The 26,187-nt window shown below is 38.5% G+C and overlaps 1 protein-coding gene across 18 annotated transcripts in view; it reads right to left on the reverse strand.

Annotated features, from left to right (window-relative positions):
• The window catches only part of WDFY3 (WD repeat and FYVE domain containing 3), a 307,477-nt gene that overhangs the window by 125,517 nt on the left and 155,773 nt on the right, over positions 1 to 26,187 (reverse strand). For 13 of the 18 annotated variants that reach the window (XM_070047898.2, XM_017347436.4, XM_017347435.4 and 10 more), the window contains 7 exons: positions 19,458 to 19,925; positions 18,774 to 18,875; positions 15,117 to 15,310; positions 9,461 to 9,918; positions 7,815 to 7,898; positions 2,522 to 2,699; positions 1,506 to 1,720 (listed from right to left, as the gene is read on the reverse strand). In XM_070047898.2, the coding sequence (XP_069903999.1) occupies positions 1,506 to 1,720; positions 2,522 to 2,699; positions 7,815 to 7,898; positions 9,461 to 9,918; positions 15,117 to 15,310; positions 18,774 to 18,875; positions 19,458 to 19,925 (1,699 nt within the window). The remainder of the gene's footprint in view (positions 1 to 1,505; positions 1,721 to 2,521; positions 2,700 to 7,814; positions 7,899 to 9,460; positions 9,919 to 15,116; positions 15,311 to 18,773; positions 18,876 to 19,457; positions 19,926 to 26,187) is intronic. The other 5 variants (XM_089303127.1, XM_089303128.1, XM_070047893.2 and 2 more) reach the window with 1 other exon arrangement.

Here is a 26,187-nt window from a genome sequence, read left to right on the forward strand (position 1 = left end):
TGGTAAAATACTGGTATTAGGTATGAAATAGTCATTTTCCCCTTCTCTCTGCTCTTAGTGTAGCAGATTACTATAAAAGATCAAGGAAAAATCTCAGTTCCATGTGCAAGGTTTAGGACTCTGAATATAGCCATAAGATAGTGGATAAAGCAGAGATAATATTACTAAGGCATGCTGTCTGATATAACACTATTTGACAAATGTCTACCACATTTCCTAAACAATGCAGAACAACTACTATTTACATGGCATTGTGTTATATGAGGTATTAGAAGTAAGCCAGAGAAGATTTCAAGTATCTGGAAAGATACATGGAGATTACATGCAAACATCATGCCATTTAAAATCCAGAACTTGATCATCAACAGATTTTAGTGTTTGTTGGGGATCCTAAAACCAATCCCCGAAAGCTAACGAGGGTAGGCTACACTCTAACAGCAGATGAAAAAAAAAATCTAATAAAGAGAGCTGCTTATATTCTCCAAATGACAAGACACATGAATGTAGTTATTTTTAAGGAGGAACAAGAAGATTTATACATTAAATTGTTGGGCTAGGTAATTTCAAGGAAAATACAGAAAAAAATGCTTCAAAATAGCAACACACAGCACTGCTGCTCTTATTTAAAAGTATCTATTTGAATGACTCACAAATTGTGGTACATCCATACCATGCACTATTCTCAGAAATGCATAGGAGTGAACTACTGATACACATAACAGCTTGTATGCATTGAAATAGCATTATGGTAAGTAAAAAAAGCCTGTCTCAAAAGGTCACATACTGGGGCAGGCATTTGGCACAGTAAAGTTGCTGTCTGTGATGCCTGCATGTCATATTAGGGTGCCTGAGTTCAAGTCCCAGCTCTGCTTCCAATTCAAGCTTCCTGTAATGTGTACCCTAGGAGACAGTGTTGGGTCACTGCCACCCACATGGGAGTCCTGGATTGAGTTATGGGCATTTGAGGAATGTACCAACAGATGAATGATTTCTCTCTCTCTGCCTTCCATATAAAAATCATATTTTTCTAAAAAAGGTGCATACTGCATGATTTCACTTATGTAACACTCTGAAAATGACAAAATTAGGGAAATGGGAAAGAGACTAGTGGTTTCCAAGGGTTAGGGGACAATAAAAGGGTGGCACTAGGGATATGCATATGGATATCTGCATATGCCATACAGTAACAGAGAATCTTACCAACATGAATCCTTGGTTTTGTTACTGTATTATAGCTACAAAGGATGTAACTACTTTTACTACTGGGTAACAGGGACAAGAAGCCTCTCCAGTCCATCTCTACAACTTGGGATTCTATAGCTCTTTTGAAATAAAAATTTAAAAAGTGTTTCTTAAAACAGTTTCTACATAGGAAAAGTTCTTACATATAAGATAGATATAAACCATACAGATATTAAACCTGATCTTACTTAAACCATAAAGACTATAGGAATTGTCACTACCAACTGTGGTTTATTTGAACATGAAAATGAGAACTCACTGACCTCAGCACCATGGGCTCCAGGGCCTGAGAGGCTAATCGTTCAAACATCCGCTGGAGGGGTGGATGCAGGGAGTGGTCCTCATCAGCCAAGGCAGCACTGCACCTCTGCAGCAGCCGTGCATGAAGACCAGCTTCACACATGACTTGCTGGTTTCTTTCTGTGTGCACCAGCGATTGTAAAATATTTGCCACAGCAAGCTGAAGGTCCAAAGCATGCTAAAGCAACAAAGAAATCCACGCTACCAAGGCACTCTTAAGTGAAACAAAGGCGACAGCTCTTTCCACACAAAGCATACCTTTCGATATGTACTTGCATGTTCATTTATATGCCTCAAAATACATTCAGATAAATTAAGTAACTGGCTTAGAGTGATACAGCAATTCCAGAACAGGACTTGGCAAAAATTTCCCATTTTAATTTTGCTAGAAGCATATCCAGCTGGATTCTATTTTCTTACAAGTTTTTTTGTATTGCATGACTATGTAACTAGCATAGCTCTATTTTTATAGAAATAGTGGGTGTCAAGCCTTTTTCATGGTGGGTAGATAACTAGTTTAAAGAAAGCCCTATTGTTTACATTTTGTGACACTTCAGACCTAAGAAGTCATTCAACATTTTAACAAAAATAGTTACCCAACTCCAATTCAAACCAGATAAAATAGCCTCAATGTATTACCTTCAGTCATTTTTCTATATTATTTGCAATTTCCACTGCTGGACAGATTTACAAGCAGAAACAGAATAATTTTAGCATCAGAAGCAACCATTTTTGTTGCATCTATAAAAAGCGAAATTTTATTCAAAACATTTTTTCACCATTCATTATGAAAGATAAGGCTTAAATGGAAAAATCCTATTTCTTTCCCTTTATCAACTTTAGTGGGTGTTACTGAACAGTTTGTATCACTTTCTTTGCCCAGCCCCCTTGTTTATACCATCACTTACACACACACACACACACACACACACGTCCTTTCACAGCTAGGATGGGAAGGAACTAAAATATCCACACTCACCTCTGGCTGTGTCACAGACCCAACGGAGGCAAGGAGGTCCAGCATAGCAAGCATGGCACCAGGGTGGATGATGACAGCATCAGATGTCTGGAGGGATGAAGCTGTCACATGTAGTTTCAGGTCACCCACATTTTTAGCAGGGCAAACAGGGGGAGTTGAAACAGAATGATATGCATGCCTATGAAGAAGAAGAAAGAAGGGTAATTTAGTATTTAATTTCAATTCCATTCTGGGTTCAGTTTCTTCATCTTCTGTTACTTTCATTCACTGATAAGCAAAACGCCTTGCAATTCATGGATGGGTTACCAAACATTTTAAGGATGAGATATAAAAAAAGCAATATACGATCAAACTCTTATTGACTCACATATAGGCAACTTAACTATCAACCTTCCTTGGCCCTTATCTGTCTTTACTATTTTGTCTTTGGTTTATTTCATGAAAGAATGGTCCAGAAGATGCAAAGAATAGGTGGAATCACACTGATTGAAAGCTCTAGAAAAATGAGTCAGTTATGAAATGAGGGATCAAGTTAAATCCCACAACAAAGATTGCTTTCTATTGAAATTACCTAAATGTTTTTTTCAAAGATGTATTTATTTATTTATTTGAAAGCCAGAGCTACAGAGAGGCAGAGGCAGAGAAAGAGAGAGGTCTTCCGTCCACTGGTTCCCTCCCCAAATGGCCACAACGGCTGGAGCTGAGCTGATCTGAAGCCAGGAGCCAAGAGTTTCCTCCGGTCTCCACACAGGCACAGGGGCCCAAGGACTTGGGCCATCTTCCACTGCTTCCCCAGGCTATAGCAGAGAGCTGCATCAGCAGTGGAGCAGTTGGGACTCGATTCGATGCCCATATGGGATGCTGGCACTGGAGGTGGCGGCTTCACCCGCTATGCCACAGCGCCAGCCCCTACTATGCATTTTTAATTTTTAAATATTTATTTATTTGAAATGTAAAGAGAGACAGAGGCAGAGAGACAGAGATACATCCACTGGTTCACTTCCCAAGTGCCAGCAATTTCCAGGGCTGTACCAGGCTGAAGCCAGGAACCACGAACTCCACCTGGCCTTTTGAATGGGTGACGGGAATTCAAGTTGAGCCATCATCTGCTGCCTGCCAGGCACAGGCACATTTTTTTTTTTTTTTTTTTTTTTTTTTGCAAGAAGCTGAATGAGAGGTGGGGTATCTTGGACCTGAATCAGGCACTCTGATTGGATGCAGGAGTCCCAAGGGTGGCTTAACTCACTGCCCACAATACCTACCCCTACTTATGAGTTTTTAAATGTTTCTTAACCCACAGGTAACACAATCAAGAACTAATGAGATCAAAGTGTGGTCTTGAGTCAGGGTTGGCTCAGAGGCTTGGCTACTCAAGAATAAGTATATTAAGCATCATGGAAACTGCCTTCCTTTAGTTTATTTGGCACTATATTCACTACCACTGAAAATATTCATCACTATTTTTAAGAACTTAGAAGGCATATTTTATGCAGTTTCTGTGAGTCAGAAAGCTGAGCCATGTCCTGAGTGTACACATCTTCTCATCAATTACCTCTACTTCTGTTTCATTCTATTCGTCTACAATTCATGAATTTTGCACATTTGCATCTTGGCTTCAGCCTATGGGAGCTCTTTGTCCCAGCGCGTGGGTCTCAGCATGATTTGTCTAATGCTGAGTTCCGCCACTGACAGCACTGCAGTTTCAGCTCCGGGACAAGAGCAGCTTGGGAAACAGATGCTTTACGTCAGTGATTTAGCAGCAAAGAATTGGCACTGCCAAATCTTCAAAAAACGTACCATTCTCTTTTCAACAGACATTCTAGGAAATCATTTGGCTTTGCTTATAATAAGCACATGAGCTCTCCTAGTTCGTTTAAAAGTTAGCATTTCCTCCACATTCATGTTCTCATGCCCTGTATTTTCCTATTTTACACTCAGAAATAATTGAATTATAAATTTAGTAATAAATTTCAAAATGCTGATTAACCAATAGATATTCTCCTCCTATGTTCTTTCTTTTATTCTTGAAAATATCCTGAAGAATCTAGAAAAAATATTCATAATTCTTATATAGAGTAACAAGAACTCCAAACAATGAATTCAGAAATTTCATAAAGTGCTTTTATTATGCATAAAACACAACTCAATTTAGGGAAGAACATAGATCCTAACTGTATATTTTAATTACAGGCCTTCCAAAATTATTTCTGAATTTGCAGATTTCATTCAGGTTTGAATTTTAATTATGGATATAGCCAAAAGAAACTTCCGTCTTTCCTAATACATAATTATTGCAGTAGTAAGCTTTTAAATTTTTCATATAGAAAGCTATATTCTGATAAAGAATTACATTCATTGTATTCAAACCAGAAAATTGTTCTAAAAATGTTGAAATCTAAAATATTAACTAAAACTAGGTGTATTACAACAGATGTTACATGACATTAATTCTTATTAAGTCAGTGAGGTGTCATCACTGATATTTACACTTTTTAAGTTTAAAGATTATAGTAAGCTTATTAAATTGTTAATTTCAAAGCAAGACTTTACCACTGCAATGAGGATAAAGTGACAATTCAAACTTTATTTATATTTTTTCACTTTGTAATCACCTTTAAAAGTTATAGCAATGATTTTTAACATTTTATCCTAAATTCTCACATATTTAAGACACAGCTACATCTTTGGGGACTATTTAGTCAGATATTTATATTCTGAATCTTCTTTGCTTTAATTATCATCAAGTGAGTATACAGAGGCACTGAGTATTTTCTACCACGTTGGTGTGACAATTAATACCTGCCACCTGTTTCTCACTGCAGATACATGCTGTAGAGCTTTGATTATTGTTTTACCTCTAACTCCACTTGAATGTTGTTCAGCTTTAATTCTGTTCTATTACTCTGTTTGAATAACAAACAATGAAAAAGGTCACGAGTTTTACCTTTCCAAATATGATGCTGGCTATTTTTCCCCCCAGTTCTTAAAATAACTAAAGAACCCCCAGGATTTTACATGTTAGACAAATATCACAAGCCCAAAACCTCTTTACTATCTCAATGTTCCACAAGCCACAAAACACAGTACATCATTGGTTTCTCCTTTTGCCAACAAAATCAGCATGTTTTGCCACAAGAAAAAGATGCCCAAAGCTGATGTAATTTGAGAGGTTCTAGAATTAGTGTGACTAAAATTCCAGTTTCAAAAGTTGTATATTTGAATTTCTGAAGTAAAAACACTATATTCTTTACCAGTTTATGATTCTTATTACTGAGAAAAATGTATGTATCCTGATTAGAATGGAAACATGGAACTTTCCACATTGATATTAGTGACATCATCAGGACCAGGACTTCCTGCCCTTGGGGTAACGTCAACTGTAAGACTGCAGAGAACTCAGATGGATTAGGACTCACTCAGCTAGCTGTGCTGATTCGCCAACAGCTTTCCTTTAAGGAAAAAAAGACCTGATGTTTTCACATGTGGCTGCGCTGAAAACAGGTTTTATTTAAGGTCATAAATACCTCTTTATGCAAAGGAAGAAAATGCTGTTTGCCAAATTACCAGTTAAATAAATAGTAAGATCTGATGGATTTTTTATTTAAATGTATTACTTTAACATGTGAATTTCTACTTTGTGGTTTTGGGTTAATACATTAAAAAGGATTAAATGTTTTTAAACACAGTAATTTTTATATCTAAAAATTACCATTTATGGTATGACTACCATATTTTAAAACTGTGATTTTTAGGAATTTAAACTAGTAATTAAAATGACTACTTAACATTCATAGTTCTTTGGGATTATAAGCACACATGTTATTTTCAAACATAAATATCTTTTATCTTATTCACTTTAGCAACAAAAATACAGGTCAACTCAAATTTACCTAGTTTATGGTTTCTTGAATTAAAAACAGTTCTTGAAAAAAATACTATTTAAGCACAAATATATCGAACAATCCTGAATTCACTTAAGACTACTCTAAACTATATTCCCAACAGATACTTCTTTAAAGATAAAAGATTTACTTATTTATTTGAATCGCAGAGGTATGGCGGGGGTGGGGGAAGAGAAAGAGGAAGAGAAAGAGAAAGAGAGAGAAAGAGAGAGAGAGAGAGAGAAAATAATCTTCCACCTGCTGGTTCACTCCCCAGATGGCCAAAATGGGCAGCGCAGGGCCAGGCCAAGGCCAGGAGCCAGGAGCCAGGAGCTTCATCTGGATTTCCCATGTAGGTGACAGGGGCCCAAGCACTTGGGCATCTGCTGCTTTCCCAAGTCAATGGCAGGGAGTTGTATTGGAAATGGAGCAGGCGGGACTCGAATCAGCACCCACTTAGGATGCCAGTGTCACAGGCTGCGGTTTAACCCGCTACAACACAATGTTGGTCCCCTAATGGATGTTTCTACTGAAATATGTTGAAACATAGAATCTTTAATATTTTTGACACATTGACTCCAACTATATACAGTTTTCAAATCTGAACAATAAGATTAAAATAAAAATATAGCAGAACCTCAGGATTCATTTTTTCCAAAAGCCAAAATGGAAGAATATTTACATAAGACTTAAGAAATTTATTGGTTATGAGGAAAACAGGGGAAGGAAGGAAGAGTATTTGATGCCAGCTCCACGGACTATGATCACTGTAAGTGCAGGCTGCAAATGGAATCTTAAATGGATCTTAACTGTGCTTTTATCCACCAACTGTGGTTTTTGTTTAAATTCATAAGCTGTAGATAAGAGGTAGACTAGATTAGCTTAGACATTTTACAGAACAGATGAAAGTAAAAACTGGAGTTGGGTTTTCATTCACTTTTTCAAAGTTAGTCTTAACAAGTCTCCATAAAAGCATAGTATTTCAACTAGTTAAACCTCATTGAGCAAATATACATTTCCTTCCAATGTTGTGAAGTTCATTTTGGAGAAACTGTTAAAAATCAAGGAATGATTCCAACAACAGTAAGATAAAAAGAAAAAGTGGAAAAGTACTCAAAGAGGAACCTAAGTCTTCATTTCTAACTTATTTTTAATAAAAGATATGCATGCTTTAAGAACAAAATATGTATAGTTTTGCCTAAATAATAGATGACAAAATTCTGTTTTTCATAGCATAAATATATTTAACTCTTATAAATATGCAAAAGAGAAACTGAGAATTTTAAAACCTTTAAATAAATAGCCAAAAAAGGTGAAGTTATGAAACACAATCACCACATTAACATGTAAGTATACACAGGAAAAAAAAAAACCATACAAATAAAGATTGACTTCTCTTATAAGATCAGTACCTTTTCCTGGACAAAGCTGGTGTACCCCAAGGAGAGGGGAGAGAAGACTCACTTGTCAGGCAAGGAGGTATCTGTTCTGCACGACTACAGACAACAAAACAGACAGGGTGGTTTAGAGAGGTTAAAAGAAGAGAACACCAAGTTGGCAGTTGGTTAGTTTCACAAGAAATGCTGGTAAAAGTTTTATAAGGAACATCCTCCATGTCCAGCAGGAACAGGGAACAAGACTACAACACATGCACTGAATGAAACAGAAAAGCATGCTTAAGGCAGATGCTTACTCTATTAATGTTAACATTCAACACATTTGTTAAACAGAGTGCTGTAAGCCCTGCTTTTGACAAAGCATACTAAAACTGAGGTCTACTAACCAAGATATGTAGAATACAAAGGAAAAGAGGCTGAATTCAAATATGAGAACAAATTTACATAGCTTATTCCAAAAACACTGTAATAATCAATTTACCTGAGATAATATGAGGGTATGTCAAAAAGCTCCTGGAAAGTTTAATTAAAAGATAAATTTATTTTGGTATCCCAGGTTTTGAAATGTATGTATATAAGGGGTCTTTAAAAAGTTATACAAAATGAGTATTATTTAAAAGAAAGCATGGATTTCAAAACTTTTTTACACCAAAATAAACATTTTAATTCCATTTTTCCCACAGGCTTTTTGAAGTACCTTTGAAAATATGCATTTTATTTTCAAAATTGGAAACAGTTTTTCTTATAGTACCTGGATTTTCAAATCCAAAGAGTACTAAAATATATTAAGAAGGAAGGACTATTTCATTCTCAGTAGGTATTCCATTGTAAAGGACACAAAACCTATTTGAAGCTCCATCCCATAGTTAGTTGGTCTATGAGTATTTATGAATATGCAAATAATTCATTTATTTTATGAAATAAAACTATGGTAACAGTTAAAGTGATAATGCTTGGGATTCATAAATCAGTAGCATAATCATGATTATCTTATTTTCAAAATGATAAATGAAATCACAGTTGGGGCGCTAATTTGGGTAAAGTGGCTTTCCAATGAGGTCCCTGGGAACCCTGGGGTTTTTCCCAATACAGAGCCTGTCTCCATAAGTTATAATTGTTTGTTTATGTGCATATATATCAGCTAATGGGTGACAAGGACCAAGCCAATTTCATACAGAGCTAAATCCTCCTCTAGCACATTGTAAGTTTTCAATAAAAACTTATTTGCTGGAGGAATGATTCTAATGAGACTTATGAAGTTGATGGTCTAAGACACCGATACGCCACTTAGAAAATATGTGTAATCACAACCATGTTCTCCTGTTGATAACTTGTATCAGTAAGTCCAGATGTACCTAATGTTTTTTAGAGTAAAGAGGAAAAAGAGAACAAGAATAAACACCACCATGAAAGGCAACTTCACAAAACTATTCCACTAAGCACAATGAGAGGCAGCTAAACCTGAGTTTACAAACAGGATAAAGGCTTCTATGTCGAAAAACAACATCAGAGCACTGGCAATATTTACAAATAAAACAATGCCTCTCAAGCAAGTAGGAGAGGAGATTCATTTGTTTTCATTTTCTACTTAGCATTCAAGTCTTTATGTGGAAGTCATGCTGAGAACACCCTGTAATTCAGAGGACAGAGCAGAGCCATACCTGTCAAAGGAATCTGTGGCTACTTTGTAGAGATAAATAAAGAGTTTACTGCAGTGCCGTAAAGTGGGTGACACTGAGTCCATGCACATCACGTCTTCCTCTAACAGTCTTTGAAATGGCTGTGTATTTGAGGGGAAGACATTCATGGCGCTTATTTTTCTTAGGTCTGAGAAGCAGCCAAGAAAGCGAACAGCATCTGCCAACTTCTCATACTGAATCTCTGTTTTGAAGAAATGCGAGTTGGCTGGCTCGTAGCGCATTGCTGCAGTCAGCGTGCAGAACACAGTGTGGAGAAGTTCGAACACTTGATTCTGGTTCACTTTCTCCCAGCCATTCTTGGGTGGACAGCTCAAAGATCTTTCCATAGCAACAAGCAAGGATGTAATGTACACAAATCCTCCAACTTTCCTAAAAACTGTCCTTGAACGATGGCTTTCTCTAAGGACCGTCAGGAGAGCCTAAGAGGGACAAAAAGCACAACAAATGAAAAAAAAAATTAATTTAAAAAACCCACCATGCATGAATATCAAAAGGAAACACCATTCTATCAATATATATTATGGATGCTTGTGTCACTTATTCAATGAATAATTCTATAAAGCACATCAATATTTTGCTAATTTAAAAATGCCATATTAAACAAGGATAATTTCAGAAAACACTAGCACATATTTCTTTGGATAAGGCTATATCCTAATCCTGGCCAAAATGCTTTTCCTATTCTTTAATTGATAATGAATTCAATGACTTTTCAAAGTCATTTCATTAAATAAGTAAAACACAGATTCTAGTTTAATTTTACACATTCATGAAGGTTGGGACTATGTTCAGGGAAATAAACTGATTTATTCTAGGAGGCATCAAAGACAAGGTCAGGGCAGCCAGGATTTGAGAGCTCTGAATCCCTATAAAGTGGCCCCATTCCCATGCTTTAAAAAGAAGATTTGCTTCAGAGGACCTAGACATTGTTTCTTATCAAGTGAAGTGCAGCCTGAGGGTTGAAAGGAAGCCCTTTCTCCAGGATATCTATAAATTCTAAAAAATATAACAAAAGCAAATCAAAATGTTGTAACTAGCAGCTACTTCTTGAACTGTAAGACTTTTAACTTAGCTTATTATTAAAATAACACATTGTAAAATCACCTAATAGTGTATGGACACTAATTTCCATACTACACACTATGTGTTTTTTTTTTTTTTTTGTATTAGCTTATTTAATCCTCTTAACAATCCTCTGTTTGCTATTATTACTATTATTATTATTATCACCCCTGGTTTACAGGTGAGGAATTGAAGTTCAATGTGATTAAATAATTTGCTAAAGACTATATGTAATGGCAAAAGTTACATTTCCCCTACATAGACACTTTTTTTTTTTTTTTTGACAGGCAGAGTTAGACAGTTAGAGAGAGAGACAGAGAGAAAGGTCTTCCTTCCGTTGGTTCACTCCCCAAATGGCCGCTACAGCTGGTGAGCTGCAGCCGGTGTGCTGCGCCGATCGGAAGCCAGGAGCCAGGTGCTTCTTCCTGGTCTCCCATGCAGTGCAGAGCCCAAGCACTTGGGCCATCCTCCACTGCCTTCCCGGGCCACAGCAGAGAGCTGGACTGGAAGAGGAGCAACCGGGACAGAATCCAGTGCCCCAACTGGGTCTAGAACCCAGGGTGCCGGCACCTCAGGCGGAGGATTAGCCTAGTGAGCTGTGGCACCGGCCCCCTACATAGACACTTATCATGATATTATATTGCCCTGGAGAGCAATTTAAAATCTACTCACAGATAAAAAAGATGCCTTCCCCCCTGTTAAAATAATTATAACACAATGGATATCTACCATTATTTAAGGCACAACTTATAATCTTCCCAATCATTACATCTCCAAATAGTTCACACATTTACAAACATATTTGAAGAATGAAAGGTTATATAACAGTATGCAGAAGTACCTTTCTGGAATATGCTGCTTCAGAAATCACGATTTCATTGTACACAGCAATGCCTTATTTTATTATTTTAAAGAAAAAGAAATATATAATCTATACATGTTAATAAAATGTAAAAACATAGTATATTTTGCAACCAATAAATATGCATTCTAAGTGTATGATAACAATGTAGTACCCACATCTTATTAACGCATATTAACATAAGAAGTCATAGTATTAAAAAAAATCTCATAACTTAATCAGGAGAAGAAATGCAAGGGCTTGTGTTCAAATTCTGGCTTCATCTTTAAAAAGTGTTTTATTATACCAGTTACTTCACCTTTCTGTGAAGTTCATGTTTTGGAAAATGGAAAAACAACAATGACAACATCTCACAGAAAATATGTCTAAAGTCCTTAGCAAAGTGCCTGGCAGATAAGCCCATCGATATCACCCACCTTCACAATGTGGAAAAAAATATGAAAAATATTAGTTTATAAATGAGGATGGCTGGGTTCAGAGCTAATGCAACAAGTACGAGATCACATTACTGGTTAAAATTATGATAGGGTTTAGAAAAAAACAGTGCTGATGAGCCCTTGATCCAATTTACTGTGTTATGTCCTAGGAATGTACACCTGCTATCTCCTCACCGGGCATCAGCTGGCACTCTGACATCATCACAGCATTTGAAAGATTTGAAATATCACAAACAACTTAAATTCCTGTTTAAATCAGCAGGTGATGATTAGTAGCAAACACCAAAGTTACAAGGAGATCTGGATGATGAATGGTTAATTAGACAAAATCATCAGCTATGAATTAACTTATGTTTACATGTAATATATACAATTCAAATTTGTGCATCTGCAGAATTATAAAGTAGAATATATTACTGAATTTCAGGTTTGTGTAGTACAAATTAAAAATTCTATCATATAGGTCTGTGGTATGTGTCAGTTGAATGGAGGCAGCAGGAGGCAATTCTGGATGAAGCAAACATGGAAACTGAAATTGAGCTTCCAAATCCTTCTCACTGCTTTCCAACACTATTTCATGCTTTAAAGTAATAGAATGTTAGAGCTGGCTCATATAGGCACTCAAAGTCAATTTCTGTATTTTCTTTCTTTTTTTAGATATATTTATTTATTTGGAAGGCAGAGTTACAGAGAGAATCTTCCATCCACTGCTGCACTCCCCAAATGGCAGCAATGGCTGCGGCTGGGCCAGATTGATGCCAGGAGCCAGGAGTGTCTTCTGAATCACACACGTGGATGCAGGGGCCCAAGCACTTGGGCCACTTTCCATTGTTTTCACAGCTGTATTAGCAAAGAGCTAGATCACAAGTGGAGCAGCCGAGTCTCTAACTGGGACCTGGATAGGATGCTGGGTAGTAGATGGTAGCTTTACCTGCTATACTACAACTCCAGACCCACCTCCCATATTTTCAAAAATTTTGTGAGTCAGGAGTAAAACATACAATCAGATTAAAATTAAGTTCTATAATTTTACAACTACTTAAATAATTTTTATTTTTATTTATTTATTTATTTTTGACAGGCAGAGTGGACAGTGAGAGAGAGAGAGACAGAGAGAGAAAGGTCTTCCTTTGCCATTGGTTCACCCTCCAATGGCCGCTGCTGCAGCCGGCGCACCACGCTGATCCGATGGCAGGAGCCAGGAGCCAGGTGCTTTTCCTGGTCTCCCATGGGGTGCAGGGCCCAAGCACCTGGGCCATCCTCCACTGCACTCCCTGGCCATAGCAGAGAGCTGGCCTGGAAGAGGGGCAACCGGGACAGAATCCGGCGCCCCAACCGGGACTAGAACCTGGTGTGCCGGCGCCGCAAGGTGGAGGATTAGCCTATTGAGCCACGGCGCCGGCTTAAATAATTTTTAAAACAAAAACAATACTCAAAACTATTTTATGGGGCTGGTGTTATGGCATTGTGGGTAAAGCCCCCGCCTATGCTGCCAGCATCCCACATGGGTGCTGGTTTGAATCTAGGCTGCTCTGCTTCCCATCCAGCTCCCTGCTAATGCACCTCAGGGGCAGTGGGAGAGGCTCAAGTTCTTGGGCCCTTGCCATCCACATGGTAGACCTGGAGGAAGCTCCTGGCTCCTGGCTTCGGAATAATAAGGGATAAGTCAGGACTTTGGACAAATAGGGGATAAGTCAGGTAGCAGATTAAGAGCTGTGGCGCAGTGGGCTAAGCCTCTGTCTGCAGCACCAGAATCCCATATGGTGTCCCTGCTGCTCCTCTTCTGATCCAGCTCTCTGGTATGACCTGGGAAAGCAGTAGAATATGGCCCAAGTGCTTGGGCCTTTGCACCTGCATGGGAGACCTGGAAGAAGCTCCTGGCTCTGGGCTTCGGATTGTCTCAGTTTCAGCTGTTGTGATCATCTGGGGAGTGAACCGGTGGATGGAAGACCTTTCTTTCATTCTCTCTCTCTGTCTGTAACTCTACCTCCCAAATAAATAAATAAAATCTTAAAAAAAAAAAAAAGTAGATGCACACAAATGCACAGAACAGTACTTGATACATCAGAAGTGGTCAGTAAAGGTTAGCTTGTTATGCTGATTTTTACTACTTGGTCAAACTATGTCATATATATGCGTATGTACCCATTATACCTTATTTGCACTAATAAATTCATCTGCAAATAAATTACAGAGAAATAATTTGATTGTTTCTAAAGATGTCTTACATAGAAATATCAGTGAAAATAGTAATATTATAGAATAAATGTGTAAATCTTTGTAAAACATAATGGTGGCATGGAAAGAATGTGGGTATTGAAATCTGGGGGTTAGCTCCAATATTTAAAGGTTTGTTATAGGGGCTAGCGTTGTGGCATAGCAGGTAAAGCTGCCACCTGCAGTGCCGGCATTCCATATGGGCACTGGTTCAAGTCCCGGCTGCTCCACTTCCAATCCAGTGCTCTGCTATGAACTGGGAAAGCAGTAGAAGATGGCCCAAGTCCTTGGTCTCCTGCACCTACATGGGAGACCTGGAAGAAGCTCCTGACTTCTGGCTTCGGATCAGCACAGCTCCGGCCGTTGCGGCGAAATGGGAAGTGAATCAGTGGATGGAAGACATCTCTCTCTTTCTCTCTCTCTCTCTCTCTCTCTCTCCCCCCGTGTAACTCTGACTTTCAAATAAATAAATAATTCTTTTAAAAAAAAGGTTTGTTATAAAAACATATCCAAGTTACATGACTACTCTAAACATGTATCTTTTCTCATCTGTAAAAGAGGTTGTTATTTACTCTATAGCATTTTAAAAAATAAATTATGAAAGCACAGATAAACCTTCTAGTGTATTGCTTACTACCTACAAAAAGACCCATTACCTGCAAATATACATCCACATGTGTGTATAATGCCACTTAACATTTTATTTCAGAGATGTATTCGTGCTATGAGTCATTTTAATTGGATAGGTAACATACTTACTTGGTATTCATTAAGATTTTATACTTTGCTAATGTACTTTGCAATTTAAAGGATAAAATCCTGTAACCCAATGTAATTACTATACTGATTTCGCAGCTGTAAGTTTTTCAATACTGAAAGATATGAATGACCTGTGTTTTTCCAGATCCTTAATGTGTACAAAGTTAGGGGTTTTTCATGATACTTTGGATTTCGAAGATTTCCGTGTCTCCAACTTAAATATAAATCATTGCAAAATAACCACAGATTTTTGTAGTAGAAGCACACTTGTCAAACTTACCCTTAAAATGTCAGTCTTCAGCTGCAATTCTGTGGGGGGAGCTGAATGCATCAGCCCCAGGAGAGTGCCCATGTCATCATCTCCATTCGGAGAGAGCACCAACTGCTGGATAGTCATCAGGGCGTGCTGCCGGCACTGAGGGTACTTCACTATATTATGGGCACACCTAGCACCTCCAAACTCCCGGAAAATTCCTTGAGGGCAGGAGAAAAAGCATAACATGAGCTAACGTTAACCATTCTGAGACTGATCATATGAACTAAAATTGGATTCTATTTGTAGGTACAAACTCCAAGGAATGCAAATAAAATGTACTCCAGTATTTCACCTTTTAAATTACAATACAGAATTGTACTGTGGGATGTCAGCAAAGATACACTTGAATGCACACTTTCTCTAGATTTCCATAATAGATGATTAGTGCCCTCATAGGTACAGCCTATCCAAAGTCTCCAAATCTAGAACATTCAGAAACTTTACAAGGAGATACCAAGAGACCCAATACTGAAATAAACTTATGCAGAGAGCTTTCAGGTGAACCATCCCCCAAATAATTAAGATTTAAACTGAACAAGGCTTTCAAAATAATAGCAAGAAAGCAATGAAATAAGTTATTCTACTATGGGATAAATTACAAGGATCTAAACCTTTATGTTAGATAGGTAGAGCACAAGAACAGAAAAAGACAAATGCTGCAGGGCCAGTGCTGTGGCATAGCTGGTTAAAACCCCAGCCTGCAGTGCCTGCATCCCATATGGGTGCTGGTTCGGGTCCCAGCTGCTCCACTTCTGATCCAGCTCTCTGCTATGGCCTGGGAAAGCAGTGGAAGATGGACCAAGTCCTTGGGCCCCTGCACCCATGTGGGAGACCTGGAGGAGGCTCCTGGCTTCGGATTAGCTTAGCTCTGGCCGTTGCAGTCATCTGAAGAGTGAACCAGAGGATGGAAGACCTCTCTCTCTCTCTTTCTCTGGTTCTGCCTCTCTCTGTAAATCCGTCTTTCAAATAAATAAAATGAAGCTTAAAAAAAAAAAAAAAAAAAAGACAAATGCCGCAACAGAAATCATCAATGTACTGCTCTAAGTTCTTTCCATTGATTGGCTGATTGAATCTTCATCTGCAATAAGGAAGTTGAGTAGTGTGGCCAAATCCACAGTAAACAACAGCAAAGGATTTATGACAACGTAGCACACCCCTTTGGCTTGTGCTCCTGCTCACAAGTAGTACTGTTCTCATGCCAAATACCATCCTCGAGTATAAACAAAAGTGGGCCAACTGACTTAAATTACTAAGTAGTATTTCCTTCAAGTAATTCTTCTATGCTCTATGCTTTCAGAACCCCTTGTATATACCTCTATTAAAGCTCATACCAAACAGTGTTACTGTTGTTGTTTGGTTTTGGCCCCATGAAACATGATGTCCTCATGAATTACATCTTAATAAGCGCTTCTTGAGTGAATAACTGACCCGTGTTTTGCTGCAGCAGTCATCATCGACTCTAGTGGCTTTCCCTTTGCTGCCTCTGTAAGAATTACGTGACTTCAGAGCTGAGTGTAAGCAGTGTGCTTGAGATTTCGGCAGGTGGACTGGGTGATAGCCTTTGACTACATGAAGGCTAGGTTTACTTGCCTCCTGTTTGCCAGTTAGGGCCCATTAGATAATTACAATGCCTATTATCTCTTAAATACTAGGAACAAGACACTGTAGTGCCTGAGGTCAGACAGCTAGTCACATCTTTCTTAACAAGAAAAAGAAACATGGTAAGAAAAGAATGGTATAAAAACATCTGACACTCTTAGAAATGTATTAGGCAACTTTTGGTTACAAAGTGTTGGCCCCCACTCCCTTCAATTTTCCAGTTCCTCCCAGTGCAACTCTAGATTAGGTCCTCAAAAACTAATTTGCCAAATGAATTCTTGTGAGTATAACTTTATTATATTTTTGCGTATCTCAGCCAACTGAACCTAGTTAGTGCATATAGGAGACTATGCTTTATGACATAGAAAATGTCACTATAGTACCCATTATACATCATATTCATTGTTTCAATTACCTACTAAATTAATTAAACTACACCTTTGCTTTTGCCAAAACTGTATTTAAATAATTACTGATATAATATGTGTTTACATCTTTTTCCACTAGACTGTAATTTCCTTGGAGCAAGAATTACCTGATCTTTGTGTCTCTAACACCTGGCTCATAGGTCCTGGGACACCTAATATATTTTAAATGTGTTGAAGGCTGAGTTTCTCTGCATTCAGGCAAACAGTCATGCATTTGTGCATGGACTTGATTCATTCATCCAAACCTTCCCCTAACACTTAAAATACAATCTAAGCCCTTACCATGTCCTACATACTCTCCATGATCCATATTCCCCCTCCCCCCAGAAACCTTTTATTTTAGGGATACAAGCCTCATACTTTTCATAATTACAACTTTAGGAATATGGTGATTCTTCCCATTGCACCCACCCTCCCACCCACTGTCCTGCCCCTCTTCCTCCTCCCTCTCCTATTCCTTCTCTTATTTTTAATTAAGATCTATTTTCAAGGCCGGCGCCATGGCTCAATAGGCTAATCCTCCACCTAGCGGCGACGGCACACCAGGTTCTAGTCCCGGTGGGGGCGCTGGATTCTTTCCTGGTTGCCTCTCTTCCAGGCCAGCTCTCTGCTGTGGCCAGGGAGTGCAGTGGAGGATGGCCCAAGTGCTTGGGCCCTGCACCCCATGGGAGACCAGGAGAGGCACCTGGCTCCTGCCTTCGGATCAGTGCGGTGCGCTGGCCGCAGCGCGCCAGTTGTGGCGGCCATTGGAGGGTGAACCAACGGCAAAAGGAAGACCTTTCTGTCTGTCTCTCTCTCTCTCACTGTCCACTCTGCCTGTCAAAAAAAGAGATCTATTTTCAGTTAACTTTATGCACACATGATTAACTCTATGTTAAGAGTTCAACAAATAGTATTTAAAAAAAAAAACTGTTTCTCAACAGTCAAGACAAGTAACCTATTCATCAGAATTCCTCTCCCTGCCCAACTCTTAGTCCTTTCAAGTTGTAATGACCTTGCTGCCTAAGAGTTTTTTGACAATGATTAAAATTTCAAGAAATCTTTTTGTAAGGCAAGAGTTACATTTTATAAATACAGCTGGACTATCTGTTAATGGTAAGTAGAAAAGCACTGAACAGAAATTGAGACCAAAGATACTGTAAAATAATTGATAATAAATCTAATTTACCTGGGAGAGAATAAGTTTTATTACACAATCAATTTTCAATATTCTCTTAAGGTTGTAACATAATCTAACTTGTTTGACTATAAAGTAGGATTTTCACCATATGAAGCAAATTTTTTAGAAAACTTGTAAATGAACAAATTATTTGAATAAGATTTTAACTTAAAAATTAGAAAAAGAATAATTTAAACACAGGGTATACTATGAAAAGTTAAAATTTTTTGAAATAGCAAGAATGTTAATATTTTGTCATTACTACACTTCTAAAAATCAAAAGTATTGTACTTCTGGAAGTTTGGGTGTTCCATCATTTAATCAAAAGCTGTTTGTCTAAATGATAGGAGTGTTTCAGAAGCAAGAATCACTAGAGAAAATGTTAACCAGATATAACTTCCTCCCAAAGCATTTGGTTGTTGCTCTTCTTGTCACCTGCATTAGTGTTAGATCCTTGAAGAAGCACTGTCAGAGTCTCCATAACCAGCAAAGCCAGGTGTTTTTGGTCTTCAATTAAACTATTATTTCTTGAATCTCCTATGAAAAAAGTTCAAAGGCCAAAATCACAAAGATGATTTGCTCATTTCTTCTTGATCCATTTTAATTTCTTTAATATTCTCTTTCACTACTATTAATATAACATTTAAAATCATGCATTTCAAAAAATTATTTTGAATCAAAACAACCTTATCTGTTAATTTTACTTTTCTCTGAACTTTCTGATATATCTTTGAATTTGTCCTCTATAATTAACAAAAAATTATGTTTACTTATATTTAACAATATAATTAGTGATTTAGTAATCATTTTTTTAAAATTCCCCTTAGAAGCAGAAAGCAGTACACACTAGTCATGTGGATCACAAATGTTTCCTTCAGAGTTTATCTTACTTTAAATTCTTTTCTACTACAATGACAGAATTTTAGGCTCCTCTTCCTAACTTCCTAACAGGGAGCGAATGAACAAGTTAACTACAGGGAATATTCACCGGGATGTCACAACGATGATACACATTAGGAAGTCACTGAAAGTGATAACCACATGAAAAGCACAACAAACACAAACAGCCTTCCTGAACCCCTTCTTCAAAGAGAAATAAAGTGATGGAAAATGCTTTACCTTGTTCACTTAGTGCCTGAGTTGGATCCTTCAAGAGGGCAGCGTATTTATGTAAAAGGTTTACCATGACCTCCAGAAGGCCCACCTCCCTGAACACATCTTTAAATATGTAGTCATGTCTTGTAAACTTAAGAAGGGTTTTCATTGCAATAATGCTACAGTGGTAAGAAGAGCTAGACTTTAAGAGGATACTAACGCTAATAAGTTCTTTACAAGGGATATAATTTAAGCTAAAAACGACAAACTCCAGCATCTCGAAGTATTTGCTTTGCACTTCTGGGAGTTTAGAAATCTTCTCTGCAAACTGTGACAGCGTATGCTGGGACTCTAGGATGAAATAATTGGCATTGTCAGCCATGTAAATATTGGTGATGGCATCAAGGATGATTTGGGCAAGGAAGTTGGTTTTTGCTTTTAAAAATGCATTCTGAAGAACTGCAAAGGCCTGGATATTTCTCACACTGTGACCTAGAATAGAAAACAAGAACACAAAAGAAGGTGCTATGTGATATTTTAATCATGGCAACATAGACTGGCTAAGGACATCATGAATTATAACATTTACCAAACTATTTACTAAAAACATGTTCTGTTTCTATAAAATGTCCTAATTTTTCAAAAGTGAAAGTAACATTCATTAAACTTTTAAAGCATCATTATGAATATTCCAACTCAAGAATGTTGAAAAATTAGGCTGTTTTAGGGAGAATAAAATTATTCTTATATTATTATTAAAATTATATTATTATTATTATTACTCAAGCTTCAGAGTTTAGAGTTTGGAAACATGATAACATTGCATTTTATATTCTGTAAGGTTGAATTGACTAGAAAGGCAGTTACTTAGAAAAGACATTAACAGGCCTGAAAGTAGCAGAAATGAAAAGCAGGAAATTAGGAGGGGAAAAATTTTGGTCTCAAGTTTCCTTTTACAATTATAGTTTTCATATATTTTAATTAGAATATCTGTTTTGCTTTCAAGATTGAAAGTGCAATTTCTGGGGCCGGTGCCGTTGGGCAGTAGGTTAATCCTCCACCTGCGGCGCCAGCATCCCATATGGGCACCAGTTCTAGTCCTGGTTGCTCCTCTTCCAATCTAGCTCTCTGGTATGGCCTGGGAAAGCAGTAGAAGATGGCCCAAGTCCTTGGGCCCCTGCACCCACATGGGAGACCAGGAAGAAGCACCCAGCTCCTGGCTTTGGACAGTCACAGCTCTGGCCATTGCGGCCATTTTGGGGAGTGAACCAATGAATGGAAGATCTTTCTCTCTGTCTCTTTCTCTCACTGTCTGTAACTCTACCTTTCAAATAAATATATAAAATATTTTTAAAAAGTACAATTTCTTTACATAAGCACTTGTTAAAAAAACTTTTAGCTAGGCTGGCGCCGCAGCTCACTAGGCTAATCCTCCGCCTTGCGGCGCCAGCACACTGGGTTCTAGTCCTGGTCGGGGCGCCAGGTTGCCGGTTGCCCCTCTTCCAGGCCAGCTCTCTGCTGTGGCCAGGGAGTGCAGTGGAGGATGGCCCAAGTACTTGGGCCCTGCACCCCATGGAAGACCAGGATAACTACCTGGCTCCTGCTATCAGATCAGCGCGGTGCGCAGGCCACAGTGCACCAGCCGCAGCGCACCGGCCGCAGTGGCCATTAGAGGGTGAACCAATGGCAAAGGAAGACCTTTCTCTCTGTCTCTCTCTCACTGTCCACTCTGTCTGTCAAACAAACAAACAAACAAACAAACAAAAAAAACCTTATAGCTAGCAATTAGTTATATTTTTAAGTCTGTGATTTTCAAACACATCAATTAGAAAAAACAAATCTTTCATGGCTCTTGGGAGGCATAATAACAATAATTATAAATAAATTTACATGGACAGTTAAATTTGAGGTACATGAAAATAAGGCTCTGCCCCTAAAAATTGTTGCCATGTCCACCATTATCAGGAATATATAGCATTTGCCAAGAGTGACCAAAAAATTAACACAGAGACTGACAGGGTAAGCTGGATTTTAGAAAGAATAAACCCAGAACCAGGTAAAACATGAAATAGGTTAGATTGTTCAGAAACCCTATATTGGACATTTTTGAAAAATATAGAAATTTTTAAAAATCTTCTGTCTTGGGGCTGGCACTTTGCCGCAGCAGGTTAAAGCCCTGGCCTGAAGTGCCGGCATCCCATATGGTCACCGGTTCTAGTCCTGGTTGCTCCACTTCTGATCCAGCTCTCTGCTATGGCATGGGAAAGCAGTAGAAGATGGCCTAAGACCTTGGGCCTCTGCATCCGTGTGGGAGACCTGAAGAAGCTCCTGGCTCCTGGCTTCAGGTCAGCTCAACTTTGGCCGTTGTGGCCATTTGAGGAGTGAACCAGTGGATGGAAGACCTCTCTCTTTCTCTGGCTCTACCTCTCTCTGTAATTCTTTCAAATAAATAAATAAATCTTAAAAAAAAAAAGAATTATGAAAATAGGGGCCACACTGACTATCTCTCTCTGTAACTCTGCCTTTCAAGTAAATAAGCTATTTTTTAAAAAGATGGAAAATAATAACAAAATTACACATGAGCGTGGCCAGCTGGAATGGCAATGAACAATCTGTAAGGTTTAACTTCTATAAGCCAGGGAACCTGGGTCCTAGGCAGGCTTACATCCAGCACTGATAAAGCAGACCATGCTGAAGGCTGCAAGACATTTCAGTTACTAGCTTGAAGAAAAATGCACAAAAAGGACTATAGGTTATCTTGTTTCACTGGTGTTGACTGAATTAATGTGTTAGGAGAAAATGCTTGAAAGGTGAAATCACAGAAGACTACAGAGAAAGACAAGGATGGTCTTTCCTTATGAAGGGATGCATGTTCCCTAACAAATGTATTGAAAACTTACTTTGTTTCAAGTGGGTTTGGAAACTATGGAGAGTTATGTTATGCAGCTCAACTACACAACTGTTTCCAGAATAATTAAAATTTAAAAAAAAACAGCATGAGTTGTTATAAAATCCAATGAATATTTCCTATTTAAAAGAACTTTCAGGGGCATAGCAAGTCAAGCTACCATCTGCAGTGCTGCCAGCATTCCATATGGGTACCAGTCTGAGTCCCAGCTGCTCCACTTTCGAACTAGCTCCCTGCTAATGCACTTTAGCAGGGCTCAAGTGTTGGGCCCCTGCAAACATGTGAGAGAACTGGAAGAAGCTCCTGAATCCTGGCTTAGGCCCCGTCCGGTCCAGCCCTGGCTGTTGAGGTTACTGCGTTTCAAAAAAAAGTTTTTTAAAAGTCAATTACATTTCCATTTATTGCTATTGAACAATCCAAAATGAAATTAAGGTAACAATTTCCTTCACGACAAAACCAAAAAGAATTTTAAAAAGATAAATTCCGTAAGAAGAGAAAAGTCAAGGGCAAGGTGAGCTATGAGAACACAGCACACCTACAAAGTGCATATTAAGGGATAAAAGACTTATCCAGAATATCTAAAGAACTCTTATAACTCTAATAACAGAAATATGTCAAAAAGTGGGCACAGAGTTCTGAAACAAAGCAGAGAAACTGACAGCAACTAAGCACATGAAAATGTGTCCAACTTCATTAGTCATTTAGAATAATGAAAAGTAAAAAGCACAAGTAGATACCACTACACGCTCAGTAAAATATCTGAGTTCAAATGTCTAACAGTACAAAGTGTTGTCAGGATATCAAACAACTGGAACGTTCATGAATTGCTGATATGAATGCAAAACTGGACAGTTTGGAAAACAGTTTGGCTTTTTCTCATAAAGTTAAACAAACATTTAGCCAGCAATTCTGCCACTCACTATTTACCCAAAAGAAGTGAAAACACATGTTCACCTGGGACCAGCATTGTAGTGTTACCTGGGACCAGTACTGTGGCATCACCTGCAGCACCAGCATCCCATATGGGCACTGGTTCCATCCCTGCTGCTCCATTTATGATCTAGCTTCCTGCAAATGCACCTGGGGAAGCAATGGAGGATGGTCCAGGTGCTTAGGCCCCTGACTTCATGTGAGAGATCTGGAAGAAGCTCCTGGCACCTGGATTTGGCCCTGACCCATCCCCAACTATTGTAGTCATGTGGGATATGAACCAGAGAATGGAAAATTTCTATCTCTCTCTCTCTCTCTCTCTCTCTCTCTCTGTGTGTGTGTGTGTGTGTGTCTGTAACTCCTGACTTTCAAATAGATAAATAAATCTTAAAAAAAAAATTAGGTTAGTTTAGAGTAAAAAATTTTGAAATCCTCACAGGGTAAGGATTTTCTGTGAACTTTTTAAAGTGTCTTCACCCCTCCTTTGGTTTTTGCAATACCACTACAGAGTAGACCATGGGAAATACATAATTTTGAGTTACACAGGAAACTCAAAATAATGCATCTTGACTTTACTCAATTATAGATATTGCACTGATTCTTCTGGGGAAAAAACTGATGTTCAAAAAAGGTCATTCACAAGCACATGAATTTTTTTCAATAACTTTGTTTTTATTTTAATATTTTTTTTATTTTTCTGTTTGAAAGACAGAGTTACATAGAGAGAGAAAAAGAGAGAAGATGGGAGAGTTCTTCCATCCACTGGTTCACTTCCCAAATGGCCACAACAGCTGGGGCTGGGCCAGGCCAAAGCCAGGAGCCCAGAGCTTCTTCCAGGGCTCTCATGTGGGTGTGGGGGCCCCCACACTTTTTTGACATACTCCACTGCTTTCCCAGGTGCATTAGCATGGAGCTGGTTTGGAAGTAGAGCAGCCAGGTTTGGAGCTGACACCTAGCATTGCAGGCAGCAGCTTAACCTGAACACATGAATTTTTATTCTTGAGGAAACATCTTGCTACTTAACCTTACTTTCATAGACATTAAATCACTGGATTCTCATAATAACTCCAAGAGGTCTTGGCTTTTATACTTATTATCCCTATTACAGATGATACAAAAACCAGGCCATGACACACACAGGAGATTAAATTTGCTTCATTAATTCTCTTATTACTACAAATCAAAACCACAATGAGGTTTCACCTTACCCCAGTTAGAGTGGCTTACATACAGAAATCAACAAACAACAAATGCTGGAGAGGATGTGGGGGAAAGGGCACCCTAACCCACTGTTGGTGGGAATGTAAACTGGTAAAGCCACTATGGAAAACAGTATGGAGATACTCAAAAAGCTGAAAATAGATCTACCATATGACCCAGCAATCCCACTCCTGGGAATTTACCCAAGGGAAATGAAATCAGTAAACAAAAGAGCTATCTGCACCTCCATGTTCTTTGCAGCTCAATTCACAATAGCTAAGACATGGAAGCAACCTAAATGCCCATCAACTGAAGAATGGATAAAGAAATTGTAGGACATGTACATTATGGAATATTACATGAAAGTAAAAAAGAATGAAATCTGGTCATTTGCAACAAAATGGAGCAAGCTGGAAAACCTCATACTTGTTGAAACAACCCAATCCAAAAGAGACAAATACCATATATTCTTCCTGATTTGGGAGAATTAATAGCACGCCTAAAATAAAAGCTATAGAAGTGAAACTGACACTTTTAGAATCAATGACTTGAATAGTCCTTGACCTGACTGTCAAGGGACAGTTTATCATTGTTACTTTTTATTTTGTATATCCTTTTTGCTCTGTTTTGTTTTTTTCTCTATTTTCTTTCTTTTTTCTTTTCGCTTCTTCATACTATATGCTGAATTCTTTATGTAACATAGAGTTAATCATACGTACTTTAAGTCAATTGGAAATAGATCCCAGTTAAAATAAGAGGGGGAATAAGAGAGGGAGGAGGTAGTCTATAACTGTAAAGCAGTGTAGTTCTGCATACAGTCCTAGAGACAGACTTCTAAGGGTATAGCCTAAGAACTTGTCATGGGACTCCAAACCCATAGAAATCAGTGGTATAAATGCCAATGTAACTATTAAAATGATCATATTAAATGTTAAAGTCAACATACAGATAGGTTTAAGTATAAAAGTGATCATACATAACATCAAGTGCCTGGTAATAATAACAGAATTAAAAAGGAAGGAAAGTCCGGACCAGCACTGTGGCGTAGCGGGTAAAGCTGCCGCCTGTGGTGCCGGCATCCCATATGGACACCGGTTTGAGCCCTGGCTGCTCCTCTTCCGACCCAGCTCTCTGCTATGGCCTGGGAAAGCAGTAGAAGATGGCCCAAGTCCTTAGGCCCCTGCAACCGCATGAAAGACCTGGAAGAGGCTCCTGGCTCCTGGCTTCGGATTGGCGCAGCTCCGGCCATTGCGGCCATCTGGGGAGTGAACCAGAGGATGGAAGATATCTCTCTCTCTCTCTGCCTATCCTCTCTCTGTGTAACTGTGACTTCCAAGTAAAATAAATAAATCTTTGTAAAAAACAAAAAGGAGGGAATGTCCAATATGGGAAGCAGTTCGCACAGCAGACTCCTAGAATGACATTTGCCGTAAATAACACTCTGACCTCAGAATCGACCCTTAAGGCTTCCTGGTCTGGCTGAAAGGCCTGTGGCAGCATTTCAGGCATGGGAAGCCAAGACTCTGCAGCAAAAAAAATATCCTATACAGAGGATCTCTGTGAGACCTCAGTGGAAAGAAAGAGTCAACAAAGAAGGATATACTCTTCTTTGAAGGGAGGAGAAAACATCCAATTTGCTGCAGCTGTGTCCAAATACGATGGAGTCTATGGTCACAAAAGGCTTTCATAGCCTTGGCAGTCCATGGCAAGAGCCTC

Source organism: Oryctolagus cuniculus, chromosome 8, assembly GCF_051225735.1.
Source record: "Oryctolagus cuniculus isolate XC-2025 breed Fujian yellow rabbit chromosome 8, ASM5122573v1, whole genome shotgun sequence".
Classification (NCBI taxonomy): Eukaryota; Metazoa; Chordata; class Mammalia; order Lagomorpha; family Leporidae; genus Oryctolagus; species Oryctolagus cuniculus.